Genomic DNA, 26,006 nt, shown 5'->3' on the forward strand with positions numbered 1-26,006 from the left:
AAGCGGAAATGTAGCTTCCCTTGCAGCATATTTTGCTATCACTAGTTAGCTAGCTAACGGCAGCTATATTTTTTAAAAGGGTGATTTAAACAAATACAGCTATTATTTCTTGTGGGAGATGAATATGGAGTCTAGTGACTCAGGTAATTATCACTATGTTATGGTAGTACGGGAAAACAATAATACTTTATATTATCACATTGTTTTAGCTAGCTAAGGTTAGCTGCAGACAACCACAGTAACAAGCTAACGTTAGCTCAGTCTGTAATATTGTTAGTTCAGTTGGCTAGACTATTTTTAACGAGTTTCTCATTCCCCTCACTTTTTATCATGCAATGCAAATAATTGGATCATCAACAAAACATGAGTGCCCATTCACACACGAGACTTATCCCCCACTGACGTTAATATAACGTTAAACAGTATTTTGTTAACAGAGCAAGAATAACAACTCCCGTAACAGTAGGCTGTTGATCCACCCTTCTTTAATCCATCTGGTTATGTGTACTTTCTCCTCCAACAGGACGGGGCGGCTGGAAGACTCGGCCCCCACCGCAGAAGAGCAAGATGAGTGTGAACATCCTTCGCCAGGAGGAGCTAATTGCTCAGAAGAAGAGGGAGATTGAAGCTAAGATGGCAGAGCAGGCCAAACGGAACGTCCAGACACCCACCAAGCCACTGCCACAGAGGTACAGTAACGCACAGTAACAACCATGTAACTCAATGTACGTGGATACATTCCAAATACCAGTGTATGAAGTGTATGTTAAGTTGATCTGCCAAGTACACCCGACCTTTGGTTTCAATAATACATTAATGGGGGGAAGCTCCATTAGAAAATCGCTTGCCAAACCGAAAATGGCAGTCTTTCACTGTGAAAGTGATGCGGACAGCACACTCATCGTCTCTCTTGTGACGTTATGCCTCTAGCGCCCCTAGCCCCCTGCAGGGGCCCTCCAACAACAACAACAAGTTTGTGAACGATGGCAGCTTCCTCCAGCAGTTCATGAAAATGCAGAAGGACAAACCAAGCACAGACTCTGGTGAGTAGGACCGCTCATTCCACCATGCTGCTACACCCTCATCCGTTTCAGTGGATGATGAGGATGATGTGGACTGCATGACCCCAACCCTATCCTACTATCTGCATATCCCCCTCCAGGTTCTAACAGCAATTCCAAGTCTTCGTCGACCCAGAGTCCGTCATCAGGTGGGTCGGCGCCCCACAAGAGGAGCATCCTCATTGGCAAGCGCCCGGGCCTGGGTATCAGCAGCATGCTGAGCCAGTTCAAGAACTACTCCCAGACCAAGAAGAGCTCCCTGGTGGGGTCCCAGAGGCCCAGCGTGTTCTGCTCGCCGGACGGAGATGATGAGGAGGAGGAGGAGGTGGATGACTCCAGTTTTCTGGAGGTGAAAGGTAAGCCAGGGTCTGTGCTAGCGGGGGGCAGGGGGTGGGCGAGGGTCACAACAGCAAGGTCACATGTTGCCCATCTGTCTCAGGTCAGGCACTGGGGTTGTTGTTGTCCCTTGATTTCGAAAGGTCCAGATACCTTTCGCGTTTGCTTGGGTCTGCATGGCGTCTCAGGTGGGTAGGGTGTGCATTTCTGAAGAGCAGCCTAGTGCCAGACAAGACCAGTCAAACACGGATGGGTCATCAAAATATTCCGATAGTATTTCGACCCGGGTCTGATTGACATGTGACTGCAGAATTTCCTGTGCTCCGGTATTCATTGTCTCATACGCATAGACCACTTGTACTCATAGCCTGTTTAAAGTTTCTCCCCCAGAGGACCCAGACACACGGCTCATCCTAGACAAGATGGCCACCTTCGTGGCCGAGGGCGGCCCTGAGCTGGAGAGGAAGGCCAAGGAGGACTACAAGGACAATCCTGTTTTCTCGTAAGTCTCAAGGCCACATGAGTAGTTATGAACCATGTCCCTAACTCCCGCTTAGTGTTGTCACGATACCAAAATTCTAACTTCGATACGATACCTGCTAAAAATATCTCGATACCGATACTAAAACAATACCACGACAATAGCCTAAAACATCAGGAAAAGTAGGCTAATGGAATAATACAATGTCAGGTGTAGCCTGCTGATCTCAGTGTTTGCTGTTTGCTGAGGCGGAGCAAGAATGTAAACTGTTTCAACTAAATAAATTACATATATTTAATTTTATTATTTTATTCATTACACATTAAAAAGACTCTACTTTGTAAAATAATAAGCTTGGGATGCTACAATTATAAACTGAGTGTCTGCTCTGCTCCACTGGTCTTGACACCCAGATTGAATTGTTATTCAGATTCAGGGGCGGGAGCCAGGCAACTGATCCTCTCCTTCACTCTGTCCGCGTGCAGCAGAGTGGGTCGCAGCCTCGCAGCACAGAGCAACGGTGTTCACGTTACGGCATGACGAGCTCCAGAGTTTACAGATTGCCTCATTGATGTTATGAGGTTTCCCAGCTATTAGCATTGGGTTTAAATCTGAAATATTGCCAAATAGGCGCTTTTGCTTTTGGAAATCCTCCGCCACCGTCTAGACTAGAGTAACCAACTGAGCAACCCTCAGCCCTTTCACTTTCCTTCCAGAACGTTCAAATACCTGAATCCTACGGTTCTGTGACAGGCTTTGCATGTAAATGTAGTCTTGTCTAGTCTAGACTGGTGTGTAGTGTATTATTGTGCAGAGATTTGAATAAACTATTCTCCATTGAATCTTAGTCCTGGATTTAACCTGTGTAATTTGTCCACGTTGGTATAGTATATAACACACCTTGTCATGCTGTATTTCTTTAATCTGTTCCATGTTGCCTTGCAGGTTTTTGTATGACAAGAACAGCAGAGATTATCTGTACTACAGAAAGAGGGTGGCGGAACTCAGGAAGCATCACCCACGACCTGAGCCTGCCTCACGGTCTAATGGTGAGATTATTACTACATCTTTCACACACTCTCTCTCTGTCTCACACACACGCTCACACATTCATTCTTTCTCTAACATGTTCACTCTCTCTCTCTCTCTTTCTCTCTCTCTCTCTCTCTCTCTGTCCCTATGGAGCTGAATGTGCATTTTTCAATAAGATAATGTTTCACAAGACACCACTCGATTAGGAGAAATTTAGTCCAAATTGAAAATTAAAGACAAGTGCTTTTCACAAGGCATCTGACCTATGTATTCATCAGTGTTAGGAAAACACTCCTAAATTCAGACCATCCATACCGTCCTCATCTCCCCCAATCACCACCCCTGCGCCTCCTCTCTCCCCTGCTCCTCCTGTCTCCCCTGCTCCTCCTCTTTTATCCCCCACTGACTGTAGACTGCTGGTGTGTGAGGGCCAGTTGAGGTTCGGTGTTCAGTAGTAGAGTGTGAGTTGAGCCCCAGTACTGATAGGCTGCTTAAAGTCTCCCCCCCAGTGGACGAGGACACGCGGCAGGTGGCCGAGAAGCTGGCCAGGTTCGTGGCCGACGGTGGCCCCGAGGTGGAAGCCATCGCTGCCCAGCACAACCGGGACAACCCCGCTTTCAGGTCAGTCTGCGTGTTCTCTGAGTCACGGGATCTCCACGGGAACCTGCGGATATGCTGTTGTGTGTAGAATGTGCTTAAGCTGTTGAAATAATTTGTCAATTTTGGAATATTATTTTACAATATAAGGTTAATCTTGATGAATGATAAAGAATTGCAAATTGAATTCAACTTTTGTGATCTTTCGTGACACTCAGCCCTTTTGTTCCCTATTTCCGTCTGAGGAACCTCTCTCTGCCCTTCAGTTTTCTATACGAATTTCAAAGTGCCGCGCACCGATTCTACAAAGACAAAATAGAGGAGTTCCGCCGGGCCAAGCGCTCCCAGAGTCCGCCTCCCTCTGGGGCAGCAGGGCCCAAACGATACACCCCTACACCCCCCGGGTCTCCCCCACGACACCCCCACCAGGCGGGGCTGGGGCTCTCTGGAGGGCTGCCCTCTCAGGCGCAGGAGACAGCGCCTCCTGCTGTCAAGCGGAAAAGGAAGAGTCGTTGGGGGTCGGAGGATGACAAGGTGGAGCTGCCCCTGCCTCCCATCATCATCCCCCAGGAGGCGGAGTACCAGGAGCCCAGCACGCCCTCGCTCTCTGGTACACACTCAACCACAGACACACTACATTACAGCCATTTAACAGACAATTTTATCCAAAGTGACTTTGAATAATTGCATTTAACATAGGAAGTCAGTGTGCAACTACTCGCCAGAACTCACAAGTGCATCTCCTTTCTAAACAAGTGACTAAGAGCATAATCTAGTGCTAGAGCCAAAGTGCAAGAGTAGCAACATAAAAGTGTGTGTGTGTGTGTGTGTGTGTGTGTGTGTGTGTGTGTGTGTGTGTGTGTGTGTGTGTGTGTGTGTGTGTGTGTGTGTGTGTGTGTGTGTGTGTGTGTGTGTGTGTATGTATGTGTGTGTGTGTGTGTGTGTGTGTGTTGCAGCCCAGGAGCTGAGGGGCCTGGGATATAAGAAAGGGAAGCCTGTGGGTCTGGTAGGAGTGACAGAGCTGTCCGAGGACCAGAAGAAACAGCTGAAAGAACAACAGGAGGTAAAGAGCCAATGAGCAAAGTGACACACAGAACATTTCAAATCAAGAAGACCATTATTATATGTGACCCCCAGCGATAAGGCTTTGGGACACCATAGGCTTCAACATTGTTTGTATTGCTGTATGTTGACCTAACTGTGTCCCTCTCCCAACCCCACCTTAGATGCAGGAGATGTTTGACATGATCATGAAGCACAAGCGGGCCATGGCAGAGATGCAGGTGATGTGGGAGAAGGCGGTGCGGGACCACCAGCACGAGTACGACAGCGACGAGGAGGTGGACCAGCAGGCCGGCACCTGGGAGCACCGCCTCCGCCATATGGAGATGGAGAAGACGCGCGGTGAGACGGATGAAGCGTGGCTTTAAGAGTCACTACCGCCATTTAGAACCTGGCTTTAAGAGTCACTACCGCCGTTTAGAACCTGGCTTTAAGAGTCACTACCGCCATTTAGAACCTGGCTTTAAGAGTCACTACCGCCATTTAGAACCTGGCTTTAAGAGTCACTACCGCCATTTAGAACCTGGCTTTAAGAGTCACTACCGCCATTTAGAACCTGGCTTTAAGAGTCACTACCGCCATTTAGAACCTGGCTATAAGAGTCACTACCGCCATTTAGAACCTGGCTTTAAGAGTCACTACCGCCATTTAGAACCTGGCTATAAGAGTCACTCGGTTGAAATCGAGAGTTTAACATGTTTTTGAATGATTTTTCACGGTGCTCACCCACATCCATTGTATAACCTAAACGGTGGTAGAGCAATTAGCAACTTTCTCAACAGTGCTAGTTTTGTCAACTTTTTGATCTGAACCATTGTATATGATCATAAGTAGCCTTAAAACAGGGCTAAACATGATTTAGAACCTGGCTTTAAGAGTCACTACCACCTTTTAGAACGTGGCTTTAAGAGCCATTATCGCCTTTTAGCGGAAAAGCACATTTACATGCGCCAGGAATTTGTCCCGGTAAAATCTGACACTCTCACAAGATAGAAGGGTAGTTCATTTCTCGATGGATCTATATTAATCTTTATGCAATCTTTATGGCTTGAACCTTGACAGCGATTCCCCATAGATGTTTCTACAGGTGCATCTCAAAAAAATGTAATATCGTGGAAAAGTACAGTATTTCCTATAATTTAATTCAAAAAGTGAAACTTTCATATATTCTTGATTCATTACACATAAAGTGAAATATTCAATATATTCAAGAGGAAGATGAGAGACACCGGACCCAACAATGCAGATGAGCTGAAGGCCGCTATCAAAGCAACCTGGGCTTCCATAACACCTCAGCAGTGCCACAGGCTGATTGCCTCCACGGAGGTTGACATGTCTTTACTGTATTATAAATCCCTTTTTTGATTGGTCTTATGTGATATTCTGATATTTTGAGAGACTGGATTTGTGATTTTCATGAGCTGTAAGTCGTAATCATGAAGATTTGAAATATAGTGTATTGAATCTAGAATATATGAAAGTATCACTTTTTGAATTAAATTACGTAAAAAATTTAACTTGAATGTGGAACTTTTCCACGATGTTACACTAATTTTTTGAGATGCACCTGTATATGTTTTTTGTGGAGGTCAGAGGTCGGTGTCTGACCTGCTGTGTTTCTCTGCCCCCCCTCCCCCAGAGTGGGCGGAGTCGCTGACGGACATGGGGAAGGGGAAGCACTTCATTGGAGACTTCCTGCCTCCCGAGGAACTGGAGAAGTTTATGGAGACATTCAAGGCGCTCAAGGTCAGTCCCGGGCCTGGTCTCAATACTGGATCATATCCTTCCCTCATCCCGGGCCTTGTCTCAATACTGGGTCCTATCCTTCCCTCATCCAGGGACGGTGCTACACCGGGGCTAGGCGGGGCTATAGCCCCGTCACAAATCTGCTTAGCCCCGGTTAAGCCCCCTCAAACATTTTGGTATATATTTTATTTTAAAATAAAATAAAAAAGTAAAAGTTCATAATCAGCCATTCTCTCTTCATAATCAGGTCCCATGGTTGCGTGCACGTGCTACAGGTACCCTGCGATTTACATGCGCGTGGTGGGGTCTGGTCTGGTTACTATGCCTACGAGCCTAACAGCTCGCCTCGCCAGACGAGTCGCGCTGATGTGAGTGTGCTCGTACGTTAGCCAGTCGTTCATAATGGATCGTTTTGTAATTCGAAAGAAAAGAGACTTAAGTCTAGACTAGACTACACTAGTCACCACTAGACTAGTCAAAGTGTTTGAATATTGGCCAATCACCACCAACTTCACTTCACTTTCACTTGTGGAGCATTAATGTGACCCTTTCTCCTGCTGTGAGTTTGAGGATGATTGCATTTGGATGAGGTAAATGTCTCTCAGTCATGAGGGTAAACTAGCAAACTTTATGAAATTAGACATTGGATACGAGTAAATCAACAAATGAGTTTTGAATCAGAACGTTTGATGGCTTGCGACTGATTTTTAGCCTAAGTAACTTCCGTCTGACTTAAGCTAACTGGCCAAGCGGCTGACAAGCAACAACGGTTTATTATAGCTATGAAAACGGCATGTTTATACGGCGTGTTTAATGTCAAAATCATTCCTACGCCCTTGTCATGAAAAACAACTTTTTTCTTAGCCCCCCCATGTATTGGTCAAGACCCTCCTTAGCCCCTGGAGAGAACATCCTGGCACCGTCCATGACCTCCGACCTCACTTATTCTGGTGTGAATGAGGAAGTATGTTGTCATAACTACAGGTGCATCTCAGAAAATTAGAATACTGTGAAAAAGTCCGTTATTTTCCGTAGTTTAATTCAAACAGTGAAATTTGAATGTACTATAGATCCATTGCACAAAGTGAAATATTTAATGCCTTTTTGTTTTTATCTTTGTGATTGTACAGTATGTTCAGTATGTTAATTTATACACTCAATACTTGGTGGGGGCTCCTTTTGCACAAATGACTGCATCAACATGGAGCGTGGCATGGAGGCAATCAGCCTTGAAATATTTCACTACATTTAATGAATCTATAATATATGAAAGTTTCCCTTTTTTAATTAAATTATGGAAAATAATGAACTTTCCACTTTCCACAATATTCAAATTTTGTGAGATGCACCTGTAGAAAGGACCAGCGACCAAGAGCAGAGGTCACATCAGGAAGTGCTGCTCACCCTACCGCCCCGTGTGAGAGGGATGCTCAGAACAGCACAGACATGCTCATTCACTCAGGCTGATGTTCTTGTGCTGTTTCCCCTCTGTTCATCTCTGTTAATTGTTTGGTTGATTGGTTAATTGATTGATCCACTGATTGAATGGATTGATTGATTGAGTGATGGCTGATCCACAGGAGGGCCGTGACCCTGACTACTCGGAGTATAAAGAGTTCAAGCTGACGGTGGAGAACCTGGGCTTCCAGATGCTCATGAAGATGGGCTGGAAGGAGGGCGACGGCCTGGGCTCTGACGGGAAGGGCATCAAGGCCCCGGTGACCCGGTGAGAACACACACTCACACACACACCCTCACACACACTCATACCCCCACACACTCACACTCTCACACACACACACACACACACCCTCACACACACTCATACCCCTCACACACGGCCTGGGCTCTGACGGTGACCCGGTGAGAACACACACACACTCATACCCCCACACACTCACACACACACACACACACACACTCATACCCCTCACACACACACTCATACCCTCACACACACATACTCAAACCCCCTCACACACACACTCATACCCCCACACACTCAAACCCTCACACACACACACACACGGCCTGGGCTCTGACGGGCAGGGCATCAAGACCCCGGTGATCCGGTGAGAACACACACACTCACACCCTCACACACACACACACACACACACACCCTCACACACACACTCACACACACACTCACACCCTCACACACACACACTCACACCCTCACACACACAGCCTGGGCTCTGACGGGCAGGGCATCAAGGCCCCGGTGACCCGGTGAGAACACACACACACCCACACACACACACACACACACCCTCACACACACTCAAACCACTCACACACACACTCATACCCCCACACACTCACACACACTCACACCTTCACACACACTCACACTCACACCCACACACACACACACACACACACACACACACACTCATACCTGTTGGAGCCAATTTAAATTGTTGAACGTACTGATTTCTTGATCTTATTTCCTATTTGAATTATGGAGTTGAAGTTTAGGAAATTTATGAATTGAATTATGAATTATTGGTAAATATTGTGGTTTGGATCCAAATGATTTACTTTGTTGATTGATATGTGGTTTACTATTATTGGGTTACTGACTAAGGTGTTAATTGTCAGCTGTTGGATTGCAATTAGCAGTCCCTGATCACATCTCCTGACTGCAGCACCTGCGCTAGTTCATTGTTTGGCTATTGGGGCCGGTGGTGCGCTCAGGTTCATGCTCTATTGGGGCCGGTGGTGTGCTCAGGTTCATGCTCTATTGGGGCCGGTGGTGTGCTCAGGTTCATGCTCTATTGGGGCCGGTGGTGTGCTCAGGTTCATGCTCTATTGGGGCCGGTGGTGTGCTCAGGTTCATGCTCTATTGGGGCCGGTGGTGCGCTCAGGTTCATGCTCTATTGTGGCCGGTGGTGTGCTCAGGTTCATGCTCTATTGTGGCCGGTGGTGTGCTCAGGTTCATGCTCTATTGGGGCCGGTGGTGCGCTCAGGTTCATGCTCTATTGGGGCCGGTGGTGCGCTCAGGTTCATGCTCGCAGCCATACAGTTTTAGACCGCTGCTAGCGTTTATATTTTTGTTGGAGAGTTTGAGGCTCGATCGTAAACACACTTCTGCCATGCGGTAAGAATGATTTAAGTTTGAATGTTAGAATAAATGTCCCGTCATAAGCGAGAAGTTGTTGGAATCATTTAATTGGACAGTCAAACGCGTGGAATGCATGTACATGAGTGCAAGAGCAAATTTGAAACAAATAAAAAGTATTGCTCTAATAATACCCTCACACACCCTCACACACACTCATACCCTCACACACCCTCACACACACTCATACCCTCACACACACTCATTCCCTCACACACACCCACACCCTCACACACACTCATACCCTCACACACACACTCATACCCTCACACACACCCACACCATCACACACACTCATACCCTCACACACACACACACACACTCATACCCTCAGACACACACTCATACCCTCACACACACTCAAACCCTCACACACCACACACACACACACATACCCTCACACACACACTCATACCCTCACACACACACTCATACCCTCACACACACTCAAACCCTTACACACACACACACACACACTCAAACCCTCACACACACACTCATACCCTCACACACACTCAAACCCTCACACACACACACACACACTCATACCCTCACACACACACTCATACCCTCACACACACACACGCACGCACACTCACACACACACACTCATACCCTCACACACACACTCATACCCTCACACACGGCCTGGGCTCTGACGGACAGGGCATCAAGGCCTCGGTGACCCGGTGAGAACACACACACACACACACACACACACATACCCTCACAAACACTCTCACACACACACACTCACACACATACCCTCACACACACACACACATACACTCACACACACTCACACCCACACACACACACACACACACACACACACCCTCACACACACAAATACCCTCACACACACACACACCCTCACACACACTCACACCCTCGCACACACACATACCCTCACACACACACACACTCACACACACTCATACTCCTCACACACACTCATACCCCTCACACACACTCATACCCCTCACACACACTCAGACCCCTCTCATATACACTCATACCCCTCACACACACACACACACACACATACCCTCACACCCTCACGCACACTCACACCCCTCACACGCACACACTCAAACTCCTCACACACACGCTCAAACCCCTCACACACACATACTCCTCACACACACACTCAAACCCCTCACACACACACACACTCATACTCCTCACACACACTCAAACCCCTCACACACACACACAAACCCCTCACCCTCACCCTCACACACTCATACTCCTCACACACAGACTCAAACCCCTCACACACACACACACTCATACTCCTCACACACACACTCATACTGCACACACACACACACCTCAGTCGCTCAATTGTCCTGTGTGCTCCAGAGGAACCACAGCGGTGGATGGAGCAGGCTTCGGGGTCGACCGGCCCGCTGAGCTCTCAGGACATGATGATGAGTACGACGCCTTCAGGAAGAGGATGATGCTCGCCTACCGCTTCAGGCCCAACCCACTGGTAACTATGACAACACAACCCACAACACAACCCACTGGTAACTATGACACAACACAACCCACTGGTAACTATGACACAACCCAACCCACAACCCACTGGTAACTATGACACAACACAACCCACAACACAACCCACTGGTAACTATGACACAACACAACCCACTGGTAAATATCACACGCAACTGGGTGTGACATCTTTGAACATAAACATATGTGTACTATGTGTAATTCAGATGGCTGATACAGACCTGGACAAAATTGTTGGTACCCTTCTGTTAAAGAAAGAAAAAACCCCAATGGTCACTGAAATAACTTGAAAGATATATTGTGTGGTACACACCATGAGACCAAAGAGCACAGTGACTACTTTTCACACTTTAAATAGGCAGACTGACTGATTACACGTTTGAAGACACCTGTGATGCTAAGTAGAGGACACACCTTAGTTTAACATGTCCCTATGGTCAAACTATTTTCAATCTTTTCTAGGGGTACCATAATTTCTGTCCAGCCCAGTTTCATTCGTTTTTTTAATTATTATTATTATTCTGTTGAACCACAATTCAAAAGCAATGGCTGATTTTCATTAGTTAATTTTCTGTAATTTTTATTTATTTATTATCAATCAATCAATCAAAGCTTTATTTGTATAGCGCATTTCATACCCAGAGGCAACACAATGCGCTTTACACAGAACAAGGGAGGTGGGCATACGACCCACTCTCTACATATTCCAGAGGGAAGCAAAAAAACAGTAATCACCCGGGGGCCAGATAAGTGAGCTGTAAAAATTCTTCCCTGACCCCTCTCAACAAGGCGATCGACCAAGCTCCAGGAGTATGTTTGTCTACCGGCTAAGAACATTTATAAAGCAATACATTGCATTAAATTACATTATTACTTTTGTCAGTTTCAAGTTATTTCAGTGACCATTGTAGGTTTTTCTTTCTTTTACAGAAGGGGTACCAACAATTTTGTCCATGTCTGTATATTGTATATTTAATCACAATTTGGATTTCCATTCCATGCTAACATGTCAATGCTAATGCTTTGGTAACAATGTTTAATGTTTATGCAAAATGAATGTTTGAATCTGGTCCGCCTTGACCACTCGCTCCTCTTTTTTCTCAGAATAACCCTAGAAGACCGTACTACTAATGGAGAGCCCTGTTCGTGGTCATCTCCCTTCTAAACCACAGTGACATGCTACAATGGCTGCTGGTGACTGTGACTTGTCTGGTGACACCTTCGGATGCTACGTGTTCAGATGAGCTCCATGGAATTTTAGGGTGACTGGTATATGTGTGAGAATGGATATTATGAAGGCTTGATTTGTGTTTGATCTAATCAACAGTTTTCTGGATGGTGTAGGTAATCAACAGGTGTATCGAACCATTTTCTTTGCTATTGGATTGCTATGGTAGCATTGTAATGGCTTGTTTTTGTCACCTGACATTTCACCGTTATTCAAACCACAGAACGACCTACATCACTTGTCCATTGTATTGTGACCTCTTTGTTTGTGATTTTGATTATAACTTTTCCAATTGTTCCAGTTTCAATTTTTATTCATGGCTCGGCAGTAGTCACGCTGGGCTTGGTTGATTTGTACATTATCTGCTTATTTTTAGTAAGTGATTCTGTTATATATTTAGTAGATCGACACTCACCGTTTCACCTTCCTCTCCACATCACATACCAAGCAATGAATGTAAAATCTGTATCTGTAAACAATAAAGTCTCAAGTTTCAAGTTTATTGTCATATACTTGATGAAAAATGAATGAAAATGCATCACCAGTAATGAAATTCTTAGCCTCAGAGCAAACTCAACTTTTGCATAGAAAGTAAAATAAGGAAAGAATAAGTGATGAAAATAAAACAGTATTTGAATAGTTATTATAAAAGTCTAAGATGTAAAGAAGTGCGTAGTATAAATAGTCTAATATAAAGTATTTACCTACAGTAAAGAAAAATAAAATACACTGAAAAGAATAACGTATGCAATGCAATACTGACAGTGTCTAGTCACAATCTAAACAATTGTTTCCCTTAAAGGAGTGGTAACGGGAAAAATCATGTTTAGCCCGGTTTTAAGGCTACTTATGATCATATACAATGGTTCAGATCAAAAAGTTGACAAAACTAGCACTTTTGAGAAAGTTGATAATTGCTCTACCACCGTTTAGGTCATACAATGGATGTGGGTGAGCACCTTCAAAAATCATTCAAAAACATGTTAAACTCTCGATTTCAAAGACAAGAAACTCACCGAGGGTGTAATCAGTGTCTGTTGGTGTTCTGACATCAAATTCGCCGCAAAGTATGAATCCTGTAGGGTTTTATTGATCATTTTATGAAATCCATTGACTTGTATTGACGCACCGTTGTAGATGTGTAGATCAATCCGCAGAGGGGATTCAGGAAGCGGAACTACTTACGGTAGCTATTGTTATTGTTTATGTTGCTAGGCTACCTAGTTTGCGGAAGTTTACACATGTATGTGCTGCGACTAAATAGTTATATGCTAATTTTTTTTCATTTTTTTTAAAGCCTTTCCAGATAAACTACAATCTTTCTTTATGGCGAATTATAGAATGCCAACTAACTAACTAACATTCGCCCTTGATCAATCCCAATACCGATCCATGGTAATAATGAATATATCGTTCAGATCGGCAGTGCTGCATGCATGTTACAACATCATTGTTAGCTTTATTAACATAACCATAGACTACATTTATCTCTCTAACGTTAGGCTATCCATCTTACACCAGTCGGCCATTCGATAGCTAGAAGCGGTCAACGCCAACGTTGACCGTGGACGTGGACGCGCGTAGGACAGAAAAGCACAACTGCGCAAGTACAAAAGTCACCGGAAGACCAGAAAAGCACAACTGCGCAAGTACAAAAGTCACCGGAAATGGTCAAATGACTACAAATTTGCCAAGATGGCGCGGTTCAATAGAGCTTAATTGTTGATAGCGGTCAGTGAATGGAGTGGCTGTATCCAGTTCTATTAATACATCCATGGTGGGGATAGATGGCTGGTGTTCAAATGTGCTTTCAAGGCACAGGCCTACTGTAACAGTGATTTGATGTAGCCTTTAACTTTTTTTTAATGAGGTCTAAAGGTCTATGATGAGGACGGGATAGCTCTACATTCATAGCAGTGTGATCAATAACTTAACATCGTAGGCTATGGTTTGTCCTTTCTTTTAGCACTTTGTTGGGTATATACATAAGAATACAATAAGAGCATACAGTCGTTTCCTTTGTTCTGATGTTTACATTTGTTCAATTTCTGGACATTAAAATTTATTTTAAAATGTCCCCCCCTCTGTTTTTTGTTTTTTTTACAAATCGCACCCTGGGTAGAGCAATTATCAGACTTTCTCAAAAGTGCTAGTTTTGTCAACTTTTTGATCTGAACCATTGTATATGATCATAAGTAACCTTAAAACAGGGCTAAACATGATTTTTCCCTTTACTACTCCTTTAAAGAAAATAAGAACTACCGCTGTCTGCAGTACTGTATATTAAGAGTACTGTATAATTGATCTAGTATTGTATTTTCTTGCCTGTTAGCGCCCCCTGGTGTTCACTAGAGAAATGGACCTCAGACCCCCCCCCCCCGCCTCACACACACCCCTCTCTCTCCCCAGGCTCAAGCAGCCTGAGGAAGGTAACAGATCTGTGAAATAAGACCTTCAATTTGCCATTCCGAAGGGGGTTTACACCGGTTAAATATAACCCTGTTTGCACAGCCTAGCAAAAGAGATCCTTCCCTTAAGCACAACATCAGTAAATGGCATGAACATCACTGTTGGCTTGCTGAGAGCTTTGGTTGATAGCTGGATTCTTTGGAGGAGGGCTTCTACGGTGCAGTTGCCTGGCAATCAGGTCAGCATCACTCACTGCATCTGTCCACTCGCCTGCATTGCATAATATAAAAGCATAGGATTGGTGCTGTCCATGAAGTAGTCCAGTATTCAAATCGTTACTCTTCAGAGAAAACTGTCGCCAAATGCAGAGTCAGTTAGGCCTATTTTGTGTAATTATTCTCCATGATTTGACGGCATCGGAGATTTTGACAGAACTTTTTTTATCATGATTTTTAACAGCTTGTCCAATGCCTGAGCTGGAGTAGAGGGCCAATTTGGGGACCCAATTCGACACTTTGTGAACAGAACTACATGCGTATATTGAGTTGGAAGAACTTGTTTTCTTTATCACCTTTTAATTCATGTCAAACATGGTAAGCATTTATGAAAGCAACGCAGTCAGCCTTGAGTGTGAAATCCCCCCAAAAAAACTTGGTACAGTGTTGACGCATTAACGTGAGAGGTTGGCTTTCAGTGCGGAGTTTAGGGGGAGGTAAACAAGATGGCGTCAACCTGAGTGGCAGCTGTAACAAGAATAGCAGACCTCTGATATAGTCGCTACGCTAGCTAGCTAGATAAACTTAAATTTATGAACACTACTTAAGAATATCGAATAATGAAAAGGAAATCTACAGCTTTACAAGACTCTGGACGTCTGGACAGAGAGGTAACGGCCGTTGCAAGAGAATGCCGACAGCTAGCTAAGCTAGCTAGGCAGTTAGCTAGCTAACTAGTGAAGTGAATTGATATTGTAATTCTGTGGACTTCCCCGCGGTGTACGTTAGTGCACGTTAGTGATTGCTTTCGATTCTGAGCTGGCGCTTGTCATATCTATAACATTAGATAAACCCGTGTGCGCTTTCTGGGATGACAACTGATGGCTCACCCTAATTATGACTATGGAACGAAGTTAAGAAAGATTTAAAAAGGATAACAAGTGTGTAAACTCCATTTCCACACTCGTGTAACTCACTGATCAGCTGCTAGCTATTTATATTAGCTAGTGCTAGCGCTATTTAGAATGCATGTTTTGTTTACGATCTATTCTGACTTCGTTGACAATATCCCAGTTAGGTTACATAGAGCCCAGAGTCAGAGTGCGCACTTTCCTGCCCTTGCTGGTTTGGCCCGGCAACATGATGGGCAATCACCCGATGGAACCATAACGAGCGGACCCATTGATGAGCAGTAAGCTAGCTAGCTAGCACAAGCTTGGTTGAGCAGTAGCGAGCTGCTTTGCGAACTGGGCAATTGCCATTACCGGGTAAATATTTCATCACTTTATTGTGGTCATTGAGCGTGGCCGAGTCAATTTACGAAGCATGCAGCGGAATGTGCTAACAGCTTATGTTAGCTAACGTTAGTAGCTAACAGCTAGCTAGCTACTTCGCGGCCAGGAGGAGTTGTCAAAAGGCATGTTAGACAGTATAGCTAGGGTTAGCTAGCTTACGTTATAGTATCCCTGCCCAATCGTTTGTCGACCCTCTCCTCGTAAACGTTGATTGGCTTTCTGATTTCTAGATCCGTTTATGTAGACAGCTAAAGCGAAGGTGTTTAGTTGTGAACTAGATAGACAGGTCACAGCTGTATTGCTATCCACTGTACAGCTGCAGGCTTTTCGATGTGCGACACGAGCTATTGCTAGCTGTCAAGAGTTGGCTCGCTACCCAACAATTCATAAAGGGAAATTGTGTAGATTATTTGGTTGGTCACTTGCTTGTGAACAACGCTTGTTACAATAGGCTCTTTGCACAAGCTCCACTACTTCCTGAAATTATATAGCCATCCTTATTTGCGGCACACCTGGTCACACCTGATTAATCACTTCCATCCAATGGTATAGGACAGGAAATACATATGCCTGTAGAATTTCAGGAACTAGTGGAGCTTGTGCAAAGAGCCTATTGAAAGGCTTGTCAGGTTTTCAATGTTCATTCAAAGCAGCGAGTCCCTGGAGAAGCGTGTGTCAACTGCCCCGCAGTTGAATCTCCTGTCTTGGTTTCTGATCACTATGACTCCGGCTAATGTTGTCGTCCTTGATCCTAGGTGCTGTGGAGCTGTGTGCTGACTCCTACAGCGTCAGCTCACAAGATCTCCAGGATCTCAAGAGGTGTTTAAAATATCACCAAAGACTGTTTAGACCTATCTTGCTTGCACATGTTTGTATCTTCACTGAATGGTAACTAAGATCAAGCAAAGCTGTTGGCACTAACGGGGGCCCGGGAGCTGACTATGCACTGCGGACAGGACCTGTGACAGAAATGCTGTGCTTGGTTTGGAAGCAGGACCTGCCACCCCTCCCTTTTGTGGGCATCTCTGTCAGATCCCAGATGGAGGTGACATGGAGTTAAGCCTGTCCCGCTGCTCCTGTCCCTAGCCTCAGTACAGACACTCCCCAGGACCAGGCTACTGACTGGACCTAACCCACAACCAACTAAAACAACCTCATGTTTACAATGGTCAGCGACCTCCCCCCTCCCCCCACACACACACAGCGTCTGTCCACGCCCAGGCCTGGTTAAACACCCTCTGATGCCCCTTAGTGCTGTTTGTTTGAGCCACGGTATCCCGGTTGCACATTAATACCCCGTCCTGCCCACTGTAGACTAGACCAGACCAGAGCAGTTGCCCCAGGTTCTAACAGCTGCTCTTGAGATCAGCATCCAGAGGCTCCGCCCCCCCATCCTCCTCTTACTACAGGGGGGGTTCCTCTAGGACAACCACGGCCCACTAGAGAGCAGTCCAGCACGGTGCAGTGCGACCCCTACCCCCCCCTCACCCCCCAGCAAGGTCCAGTCAGCACCACCATGAGCGTGGGGGAGCTCCATCACCTGGACTACCTGACGGAGAACGAGCTGATGGGGATGGACACGTTCATCCACCGCATCGACTCCACCGAAGTCATCTACCAGCCGCGCAGGAAGAGGGCCAAGCTGATGGGGAAGTACCTGATGGGCGACCTGCTGGGGGAGGGGTCCTACGGGAAGGTGAAGGAGATGCTGGACTCGGAGACGCTCTGCCGGCGCGCCGTCAAGATCCTGAAGAAGAAGAAGCTCCGGAGGATCCCCAACGGAGAGGCCAACGTGAAGAAGTGAGTGTGGTGGTGGAGGAGAGGAGCGAGGGAGGGAGTCTCTCTCTCTCTCTCTCTGTATGTGATTCTCTTCTTTCCCACTGTCTCTTTCTCTACCTCCTCACTCTGTCCATTCTGGCAGTTCTCGCTCCTCCTACAGGGTCTGCCTGGTTACCTGGTGATCATTACACACAGTCATGATTATGAACTGTAATAGGAGATGCGAGCCAGGGGCTAGAGGGGGACCGTCTGTGAGATGGGGAAAGCAGAGATCATGGGTAAATACAGGTCGCGGGGTCACAGGTACATCTCATGTGGAAAAGTAATACCCACATAGGTAGAGAAAACACTTGAAAATGCTTTTTTAAATTTATTTTTGGACACAAATTTCACTCAGCATTCTGCCATGGTCAATGTGGTCAGATACATGATAAGCGACGTCTATGAAAGATATCTCCATCACAAACACTGTTATCAGGTATCTCTACGTGTTTTGGTCTGTGGAGGTCTCACAGGTTAGGTTCTACATCCTGGGCCCGGAGATCAGAGGCTTGTTTTCCAGTCTCCTGGCCGACCAGCCAACGTCAGTTGACATCAGAACACAACAACAGTGCAGAGGCTTTGTGTGCATTTGATTCCTCTGTTCAAACACCCCCCCTCCCTACATGGCCTCATCTGAGTTGATGACTGACATGTAGTCGTCATCATCTCTTTGTGGGCTTTGATTTCCTCCTCCTTGTTTATTTGCCATTTTGTTGTTTGTTTATCCTGCTCAACCATGCTTGATTTGTTTATATTTTTTTATATTGATCATTGATCCCAGTCGCATAATCTGAGTGTGTTGTCGTCTACACTAAGAGGCAACTTTATTAGGTACACCTATCTAGTACCAGGTACACCTATCTAGTACCAGGTACACCTATCTAGTAGGGCTGCTCGATTATGGCAAAAATCATAATCACGATTATTTTGATTGATATTGAGATCACGATTATTTAACACGATTATTCATTTTATTTTATTTTTTTTAAATCAAAAAGTTTTAACATTTTCTTAACAAATCAAATTATACATTGACTTTGATAACAATTAATTTATTAAATGTTGACAGTGGCTTTTCTTTTTAACAATGTTCTTTGGATTGTTGTTCTCCCATGGGAGACAAATAGTGAATATATTGATACTTGATTGATACTTGATAAATAAATAAAAGTGCCAAAACTGATAAATAAAGAAGCTTGAAAGCACCGCCACCACAACAGAAGAAGACTACCTGGAAAATTTCACTAGGAGAGAACGTGTCTAACTAAGTTATTTAATGGTAGCGCCGAGGCTTCAAAACCCAGCATTTGTGAAAATATACCCTTTTGCTTAGGTAAGTGAAGTGTCATGTTTATCTGACACTTGTAAATATGAGCGCCTCTCCTAAATAGGCCGACACCGATTTATTTTGACGGCAAAGTGCATGGACCAGCAAAGGACTGTTGTCTGGCATGAGCGAGCGGAATGCGACAACGGGACTGAGAAGGGCTACTTTGAGGGGCAGCTACGACTGCGTAGCAAATTTTACACACCGTGTCAACTTGGTCCAAATCTGTCTCCGTGAACCAATAGTGTTTCCACACCACTGACGTTGTTTTAGCTCTCTTGTCCACCTCTTTCTGCTGCCATAATCTTCTTGTCGTGTTTTGTTTGAGAGGAGCATGCGTGCGCCTCGCTTGACAACTCGTCTCGCTTTCAACCAAAGTGTTTGTTTTGGGGCTTTGGGGGGTGGGGGAGGGATCAAGCACAGTATAGCTCTGCAGTGTAGGGTGCACTTGATTTGTGCTAAATCGTTTTATGGCGATTATTTTGTTTTAATGATTGTTGACAGCCCAAATCTTAATCTAGATTAAAATCTGATTAATCGAGCAGCCCTACTATCTAGTACCAGGTACACCTATCTAGTACCAGGTATACCTATCTAGTACCAGGTACACCTATCTAGTACCAGGTACACCTATCTAGTACCAGGCAGGACCCTCTTCTGCCTCAAGGCTGGGTTCTTTTTGGCATGGATGGATTCACCAACACGCCCTTCTGCGCACCACTATTGTTAAAGGAGAATGTTCATTTTTGACAACCTTTCTGTTGGCTTGAACAAGTCTGGCCATTTTCCTCTGACCTCTGATTAACAAAGTGTCTTCCATGTGTTTTGTTTACCACGCCGTTCTCTGTAAACTCTAGAGACTGTAGTGTGTGAAAATCCCAGGAGGGCAGCTGTTTCTGAGATCCTAGAACCTAGTCTGACACTCGGACTGGATTTCCATTTAGTTTCTCCTCATTATTCAGTCTGCACTACTGTAGCCGTTTATCGAGATGGGCGTTGACGACGAAGGAGCCCTCAGCGATTAGTTTATCCCCTAACCAATCACGTTGTGGAGTTTAATTCCTGATCGCCGATTGGCCTGGTTGGAATTCCAACCGATAAATCCCTCTGGACGAGAGCCTTTCCAGACCCTCAATTTAATTTTGAAAATTCAGATTCAGGGGCTGGAGCCAGGCTAAGAATCACCACTTCTGGCACCAATGATCATCTCATGGTCAAAGTCACTCAGATCAAGCCTCTTGCCCATTCTAATGTCTGGTGCACGAGTAACAGCTAGACCTCTTCACCATGTCTACATGCTTTATATTGAGCTGCAGCCTTGTTATTCACTGTTTGGAGCAGCAGGCTCTTTGCGTCAGCGAGCAGGTGTGTGCAATAGCGTGGGAACTGAGTGTATCTGGGAGCCATTTCATGCTTGCTCTGTAGCATGTCCACTAGATTCATATGCAACGTTCTCATAGTCCTCATCACTGGAGAGTGTGTCGTCACGCGCCACTGTGTGAATTCCATCAGACTTTCTACTGGACAAATCTGTCCCCTCGTCTCGTTTCTTCGCTCTCTCTTTCTCTCTCGCCCTCTTTCTCTCTGTCTCCCTCTCTCTCCATCTTTATCGTACCATGCCTGTCTGTCCGTCATGGCTCTGTCTCACTGGTTAATCCTGGTGCTGGATTAAAAGCCCGTTGTCTTCTCTCCTCCTCTGCCTGGACCTACCAGACCAGACCGTCAGCAGAGGTTTCAATCTCACTGGACTTTATTCAATATCCCAGCGCCGAGCTGTGGGCCAGGACTAAATATAGAGGAGGAAGACTTCAGCAACTGTGAAGCTAGCTCACACAGAGATCTCTCTCTCTCTCACCCTCTCTATCACTAATTCAGTCACTTTCTCTCTCCATCTCACTTTCCCTCTCTTGGGACTGTTTGAAGAAATGTAAATGGAATGTTTCTCAGAACTGATGATGCAGGCTTTGATTTCCTCATCCTTTCTAGGATCTGTTGAGTTGAGCCTGGATGTGATAAGAGCCAGAAACAGATCCTGAGGTGTCCTGTCTCTGAGTAGAGGACCCACACTGTAACACTACATGCAAACTAGACTATAACTATAACACACAGGGATTGGGTTTGAAGGCAGCTTCTGGAAGGCTCAGGGCTGGTGTAGAAGCGTGTGTGTTGTTTCAGTGTTGTTGTTGTTCTTGTTGATCTGTGTGTGTTGTTTCAGAGCGTTGTTGTTGTTGTTGTTCTGTGTGTGTTGTTTCAGAGCGTTGTTGTTGTTGTTCTGTGTGTGTTGTTTCAGAGCGTTGTTGTTGTTGATCTGTGTGTGTTGTTTCAGAGCGTTGTTTTTAGGAGCATGGTTGCATCACCATTGGTTGTGTTGAGTGCCTTGTGCGCACAGTAACCGGGTTTCCATCCACCTCTTAAAATTCGCATTTTCCCAAATTGCGGAAAAAAACTTGAATGGAAACGGCAAAAATTCGAAAAAAGGCCGAAATAAGTTTTTACGCTCGGAGGAGGTGGAAAAGTCAGCGTATCGATTGTAGGAAAATGTGACTTGCAATGGAAACCGATTTTGCGAATAAATGATGACGTTCCAGCTATTTCCGACAGTAGCCTACTCTGGTCATTGCATTTACTCTTTCTCGTCTCTGCATCAAGACGATGATGTAAGCTGACAAAACGGAGTTCTCCCAACAGCCATCAAGTTTACAAAGAATCTCTCCATCTCGTCGTAGTTCAGTACAGACTAGGGCTGCTCGATTATGGCAAAAATCATAATCACGATTATTTTGATTGATATTGAGATCACGATTATTCAACACGATTATTCATTGAATTATTATTTTTTAAATCAAAAGTTTTAAAATTTTCTTAACATATCAAATTATACATTGACTTTGATAACAATTAATTTATTAAATGTTAACTGGCTTTTCTTTTTAACAATGTTCTTTGGATTAGATACATTTCTCCCATGGGAGACAAATTGTTAACCTTGACCTTGATAAATAAATAAAAGTGCCAAAACTGATAAATAAAGAAGCTTAAAAGCCCCGCCACCACCACAGAAGAAGACTACCTCGGAAAAATAATTTCACTATGACAGAACGCGTCTAAATAAGTTATTTAATGGTAGCGCCTAGGCTTCAAAACCCAGCATTTGTTAAAATAGACCCTTTTGCTTAGGTAAGTGAAGTTTCATGTTTATCTGACACTTGTAAATATGAGCGCCTCTCCTAAATAGGCCGACACCGATTTATTTTGATGGCAAAGTGAATGGACCAGCAAAGGACTGTGGTCTGGCATGAGCGAGCGGAATGTGACAACGGGACTGAGAAGGGCTGCTTTGAGGGGCAGCTACGACTGCGTAGCAAATTTTACACACCGTGTCAACTTGGTCCAAATCTGTCTCCGCGAACCCATAGTGTTTCCGCACCACTGACGTGGTTTTAGCTCTCGTCCACCAGCGGCTCTCGTTCTGCTGCCATAATTCTTGTCGTGTTTTGTTCGAGAGGAGCATGCGTGCGCCTCGCTTGACAACTCGCTCTGAACTAAAGTGTTTGTTTTTGGGCTTTGGGGGGTGGGGGAGGGTTCAAGCACAGTATAGCTCTGCAGTGTAGGGTGCACTTGATTTGTGCAAAATCGTTTTATGGCGATTATTTTGTTTTAATGATCGTTGACAGCCCAGATCGTAATCTAGATTAAAATCCGATTAATCGAGCAGCCCTAGTACAGACCTGTGAGTTGATCAAAAAGTTGTTGACATGAGACGCTCTCTTAACACTAAAGACTTCCATTGGACGATTGTGGGTTTTCATTTGCACATAACTAGGCTGTATTTTAATAAAACATTGAAGTCCGCCAGTCAATGACTTTAACTAAAATGGTGTTATGTTGCACCCCCTATTGTTAAATATATTCAAGATCATTCAAATAAAAAATAATATTGTGTATGTTTTTAATTTATACCTATATCGGCCGCCAGCTGTTCAATGAACGGCTATAGGGAATGCGCAGTTTCACGCTATGTACAGCCTATTAAATGCACAGTTTTGCGCAATGTAGGCTATTATAAATAAGTATTATTCATTGGGGGAGCTTGGACTCGCTGGGGACTGGTGGAGAGACGCATAGTCAACAGAGCCTCCCCAGACACGACTTCATCCTCCAGTTGGCTGAAGAGCTGCGCACCGAGTCTAAAAATTATTTCATTGCGCCCTCTTCTTCTACGGGTGTTTTTTTTACTTTTTTATTTTCATTTTCATGAGAAGCGCCACCATATTGGGAGTCAGCAGCTCCACCTGCTGACTCCCAATATTCGCAAAACAAAACTGAATGGAAACGTGCGTACATTCGCATTTTCTTTTGCGGATTTTCACAAAATTCGCTTAAAATTTGCGATACATTTGGATGGAAACCCATTGATTGACTGTCTCTTTTTAGGGTTTGGGTTTGTGTTGACAGGAGTCAGGGGGTCCCTAGTCTCAGCTGCTCCCAGCCTTATAAGGCCTCCTCTCTCCCATTCTCTCTCTCTCTCTGTATCTCTTCTGTATCTCTCATTCTCTCTGTATCTCATTCTCTCTGCCCGTATCTCCTCTCTATCTCTTCTGTATCTCTCTTATTCCATCTCTATCTCATTCTCTCTATATCTCTTCTGTATCTCTCATTCTCTCAGTATCTCTCTCTGTATCTTCTGTATCTCATTTTCTCACTCTGTATCTCTTCTGTATCCCTCATTCTCACTATCTCTTCTGTATCTCATCTCTCTCTGTGTATCTCTTCTGTGTATCTCATTCTCTCTGTATCTTCTCTGTATCTCTCTCTCATTCAGTTCAACTCAAATGGCTGTTGGCATGGGAACCATGCTGTATGTATATGTTACGGTCAATGTGAGAAAACGGGGAATGTGAGCTTTTCCCGGTTATTGCGCACATTCCCCGACCTCGCGGGGAATGTAGGAGAAACATGTTCGTTTCTCACATCTCCCGGGTAATGTGCACATTCTCCGACCTTGCGGGAGATGTGAGAAATTGGTTAGTATTTCTCACATCTCCCGCAAGGTAGGGGATTGTGCACATTAACCGGGAAATGCTAGCAATTCCCGACCTTGCGGTAAATCTAGGAAAGCGCAACCGTATGCAAAACCTCTGCGCAGCCGGGTGGTGGGAGAGGGCTCGTGCGCTTAGAACGAGGCGCTTGACATTTTGCCCATGGTTTTCGAATACATAGCATCAATTGCATTAATGGAAACATTAAATTGGGTCTAATTATACATGTGTTGAAAGTTAAGATAATTAGCCTACAAGCCGCGAGGCTACGCAACACAATAAGCAAAACAATCTCACTGTTTCACTCGTCCCACTCCTCTGTTTCACTCGCCCCGCACGGCAGGGACAAGAGAAACAATGCACATCTTCTGTTCTCGGCCGTCTTGAATTGAACTGTTACACCACAGAACGAAACTTACAACTAATAGGTTAGTAAAGGACATGTACAAGTTGTTTGTCATCATCAAAAAATGTAATCTCCATCTTTATTAATTTCTGTGTAAATCTGATCAAACCAAAAAGTGTTTCATTCGTCCCGGTCCTCCCCTACAGTTAATAAGTCTGTGGTCTACCTTGAACAGTAATATAGCCTATGCTGCACACAGTGTGAGTAGTATTAGGAGGATAGGCCTACACTGGTGATCAAGTTAACAAACGCAAAATGAAAATTGCAACAACAGGAAGGTGGGAACCTCCAAAGGAACCCTACACGTTAGCTAGCCGAAAAAAAGACGAAAAATCTCTCACAGGTGTGCGCCAGTAACGTTAGCCCAACTACCGTGGGTGCCTCTTATGGTGCACGCCCTCTGAGGCGTCACATAAGCCCTCTCCCACCACCCGGCTGCGCAGAGGTTTTGCATACGGTTGCGCTTTCCTAGATTTACCGCAAGGTCGGGAATTGCTAGCATTTCCCGGTTAATGTGCACAATCCCCTACCTTGCGGGAGATGTGAGAAATACTAACCAATTTCTCACATCTCCCGCAAGGTCGGAGAATGTGCACATTACCCGGGAGATGTGAGAAACGAACATGTTTCTCCTACATTCCCCGCGAGGTCGGGGAATGTGCGCAATAACCGGGAAAAGCTCACATTCCCCGTTTTCTCACATTGACCGTAACATATACATTAATTACCAAAGCAAGTGGAGGGAAAAAGCATCAAAACATCACAGCAGAAATAAGATGTAAACATTACATTCTGTAAATATTTCAGCTTACAAATGTAGTGTTCAACACTGCGATTATCTACAGTAAGAGCAAGGGTGCAGATGAAGTGACACAGGTGCTTTTAAACTCTTTTTACATGAGCTGTTTAGCTATGCAGTGTTCAGCAATGTGCAAATCATATCAAGTAAAAAGTTGTGTTTACAGTGGGGTTTGTGTTCCACTGGCTGCCCTTTTCTTATCACATCAGGTGACACATCTTGCTGCTGTGATTGGCCGTTGCCGTATTTCACCTAACAGATGTGGGGGTTTTGTCGATACTCGATTTGTTTTCAAATTCTTTGTGCGTCTGTGTGACCCGCCCTGTGGGAGATGTCTGGTTCTAATTATGTTCATAGAGATTTCAGGAGGTTTAAAAGTGCAACTGGTTTCCCACCACCTTATTCTGTGAGCAGTGGGTACGTAGTGTTTTCTCCAGGCCAGGCCTCCCTAGAGGGACACACAGCCTTCCAGTCTGTTCTGATCGCTTGCTTGATCCTTTCCAATGT

General features: G+C 44.9%; 2 protein-coding genes across 2 annotated transcripts in view; both read left to right on the plus strand.

Annotated features, from left to right (window-relative positions):
- The first annotated feature begins 30 nt into the window (after window positions 1–30).
- sugp1 (SURP and G patch domain containing 1) lies at window positions 31–12,669 on the plus strand. Its single transcript, XM_084446759.1, has 14 exons — window positions 31–143; window positions 524–689; window positions 931–1,043; window positions 1,163–1,417; window positions 1,776–1,899; window positions 2,824–2,927; window positions 3,408–3,531; window positions 3,774–4,117; window positions 4,464–4,570; window positions 4,734–4,911; window positions 6,209–6,315; window positions 7,896–8,041; window positions 10,805–10,934; window positions 12,065–12,669. Exons 1-14 carry the CDS (start codon window positions 119–121, stop codon window positions 12,089–12,091), a joined length of 1,950 nt encoding a protein of 649 aa, XP_084302885.1. The 5' UTR covers window positions 31–118; the 3' UTR covers window positions 12,092–12,669.
- Window positions 12,670–15,348: 2,679 nt separating this feature from the next.
- Window positions 15,349–26,006, plus strand: part of stk11 (serine/threonine kinase 11) — a gene marked incomplete at its 3' end in the record, with an annotated part of 32,919 nt that continues 22,261 nt past the window's right edge. The window contains exons 1-2 of the mRNA XM_084446407.1: window positions 15,349–15,483; window positions 16,863–17,907. Coding sequence (XP_084302533.1) covers window positions 17,624–17,907 — 284 coding nt within the window. The 5' untranslated portion in view covers window positions 15,349–15,483; window positions 16,863–17,623. The remainder of the gene's footprint in view (window positions 15,484–16,862; window positions 17,908–26,006) is intronic.

The sequence above is a fragment of the Borostomias antarcticus genome (assembly GCF_949987555.1).
Source record: "Borostomias antarcticus genome assembly, chromosome: 12".
Taxonomy (NCBI): domain Eukaryota; kingdom Metazoa; phylum Chordata; class Actinopteri; order Stomiiformes; family Stomiidae; genus Borostomias; species Borostomias antarcticus.

Excerpts from the sequence above, each read along its gene's own strand:
- sugp1 (XM_084446759.1), top strand. The coding sequence starts at position 119 with ATGAATATGGAGTCTAGTGACTCAG. Across the intron at positions 144-523 it reads TATGGAGTCTAGTGACTCAG|GACGGGGCGGCTGGAAGACT; the intron begins GTAATTATCACT and ends CTCCTCCAACAG. Across the intron at positions 2,928-3,407 it reads GCCTGCCTCACGGTCTAATG|TCTCCCCCCCAGTGGACGAG; the intron begins GTGAGATTATTA and ends GGCTGCTTAAAG.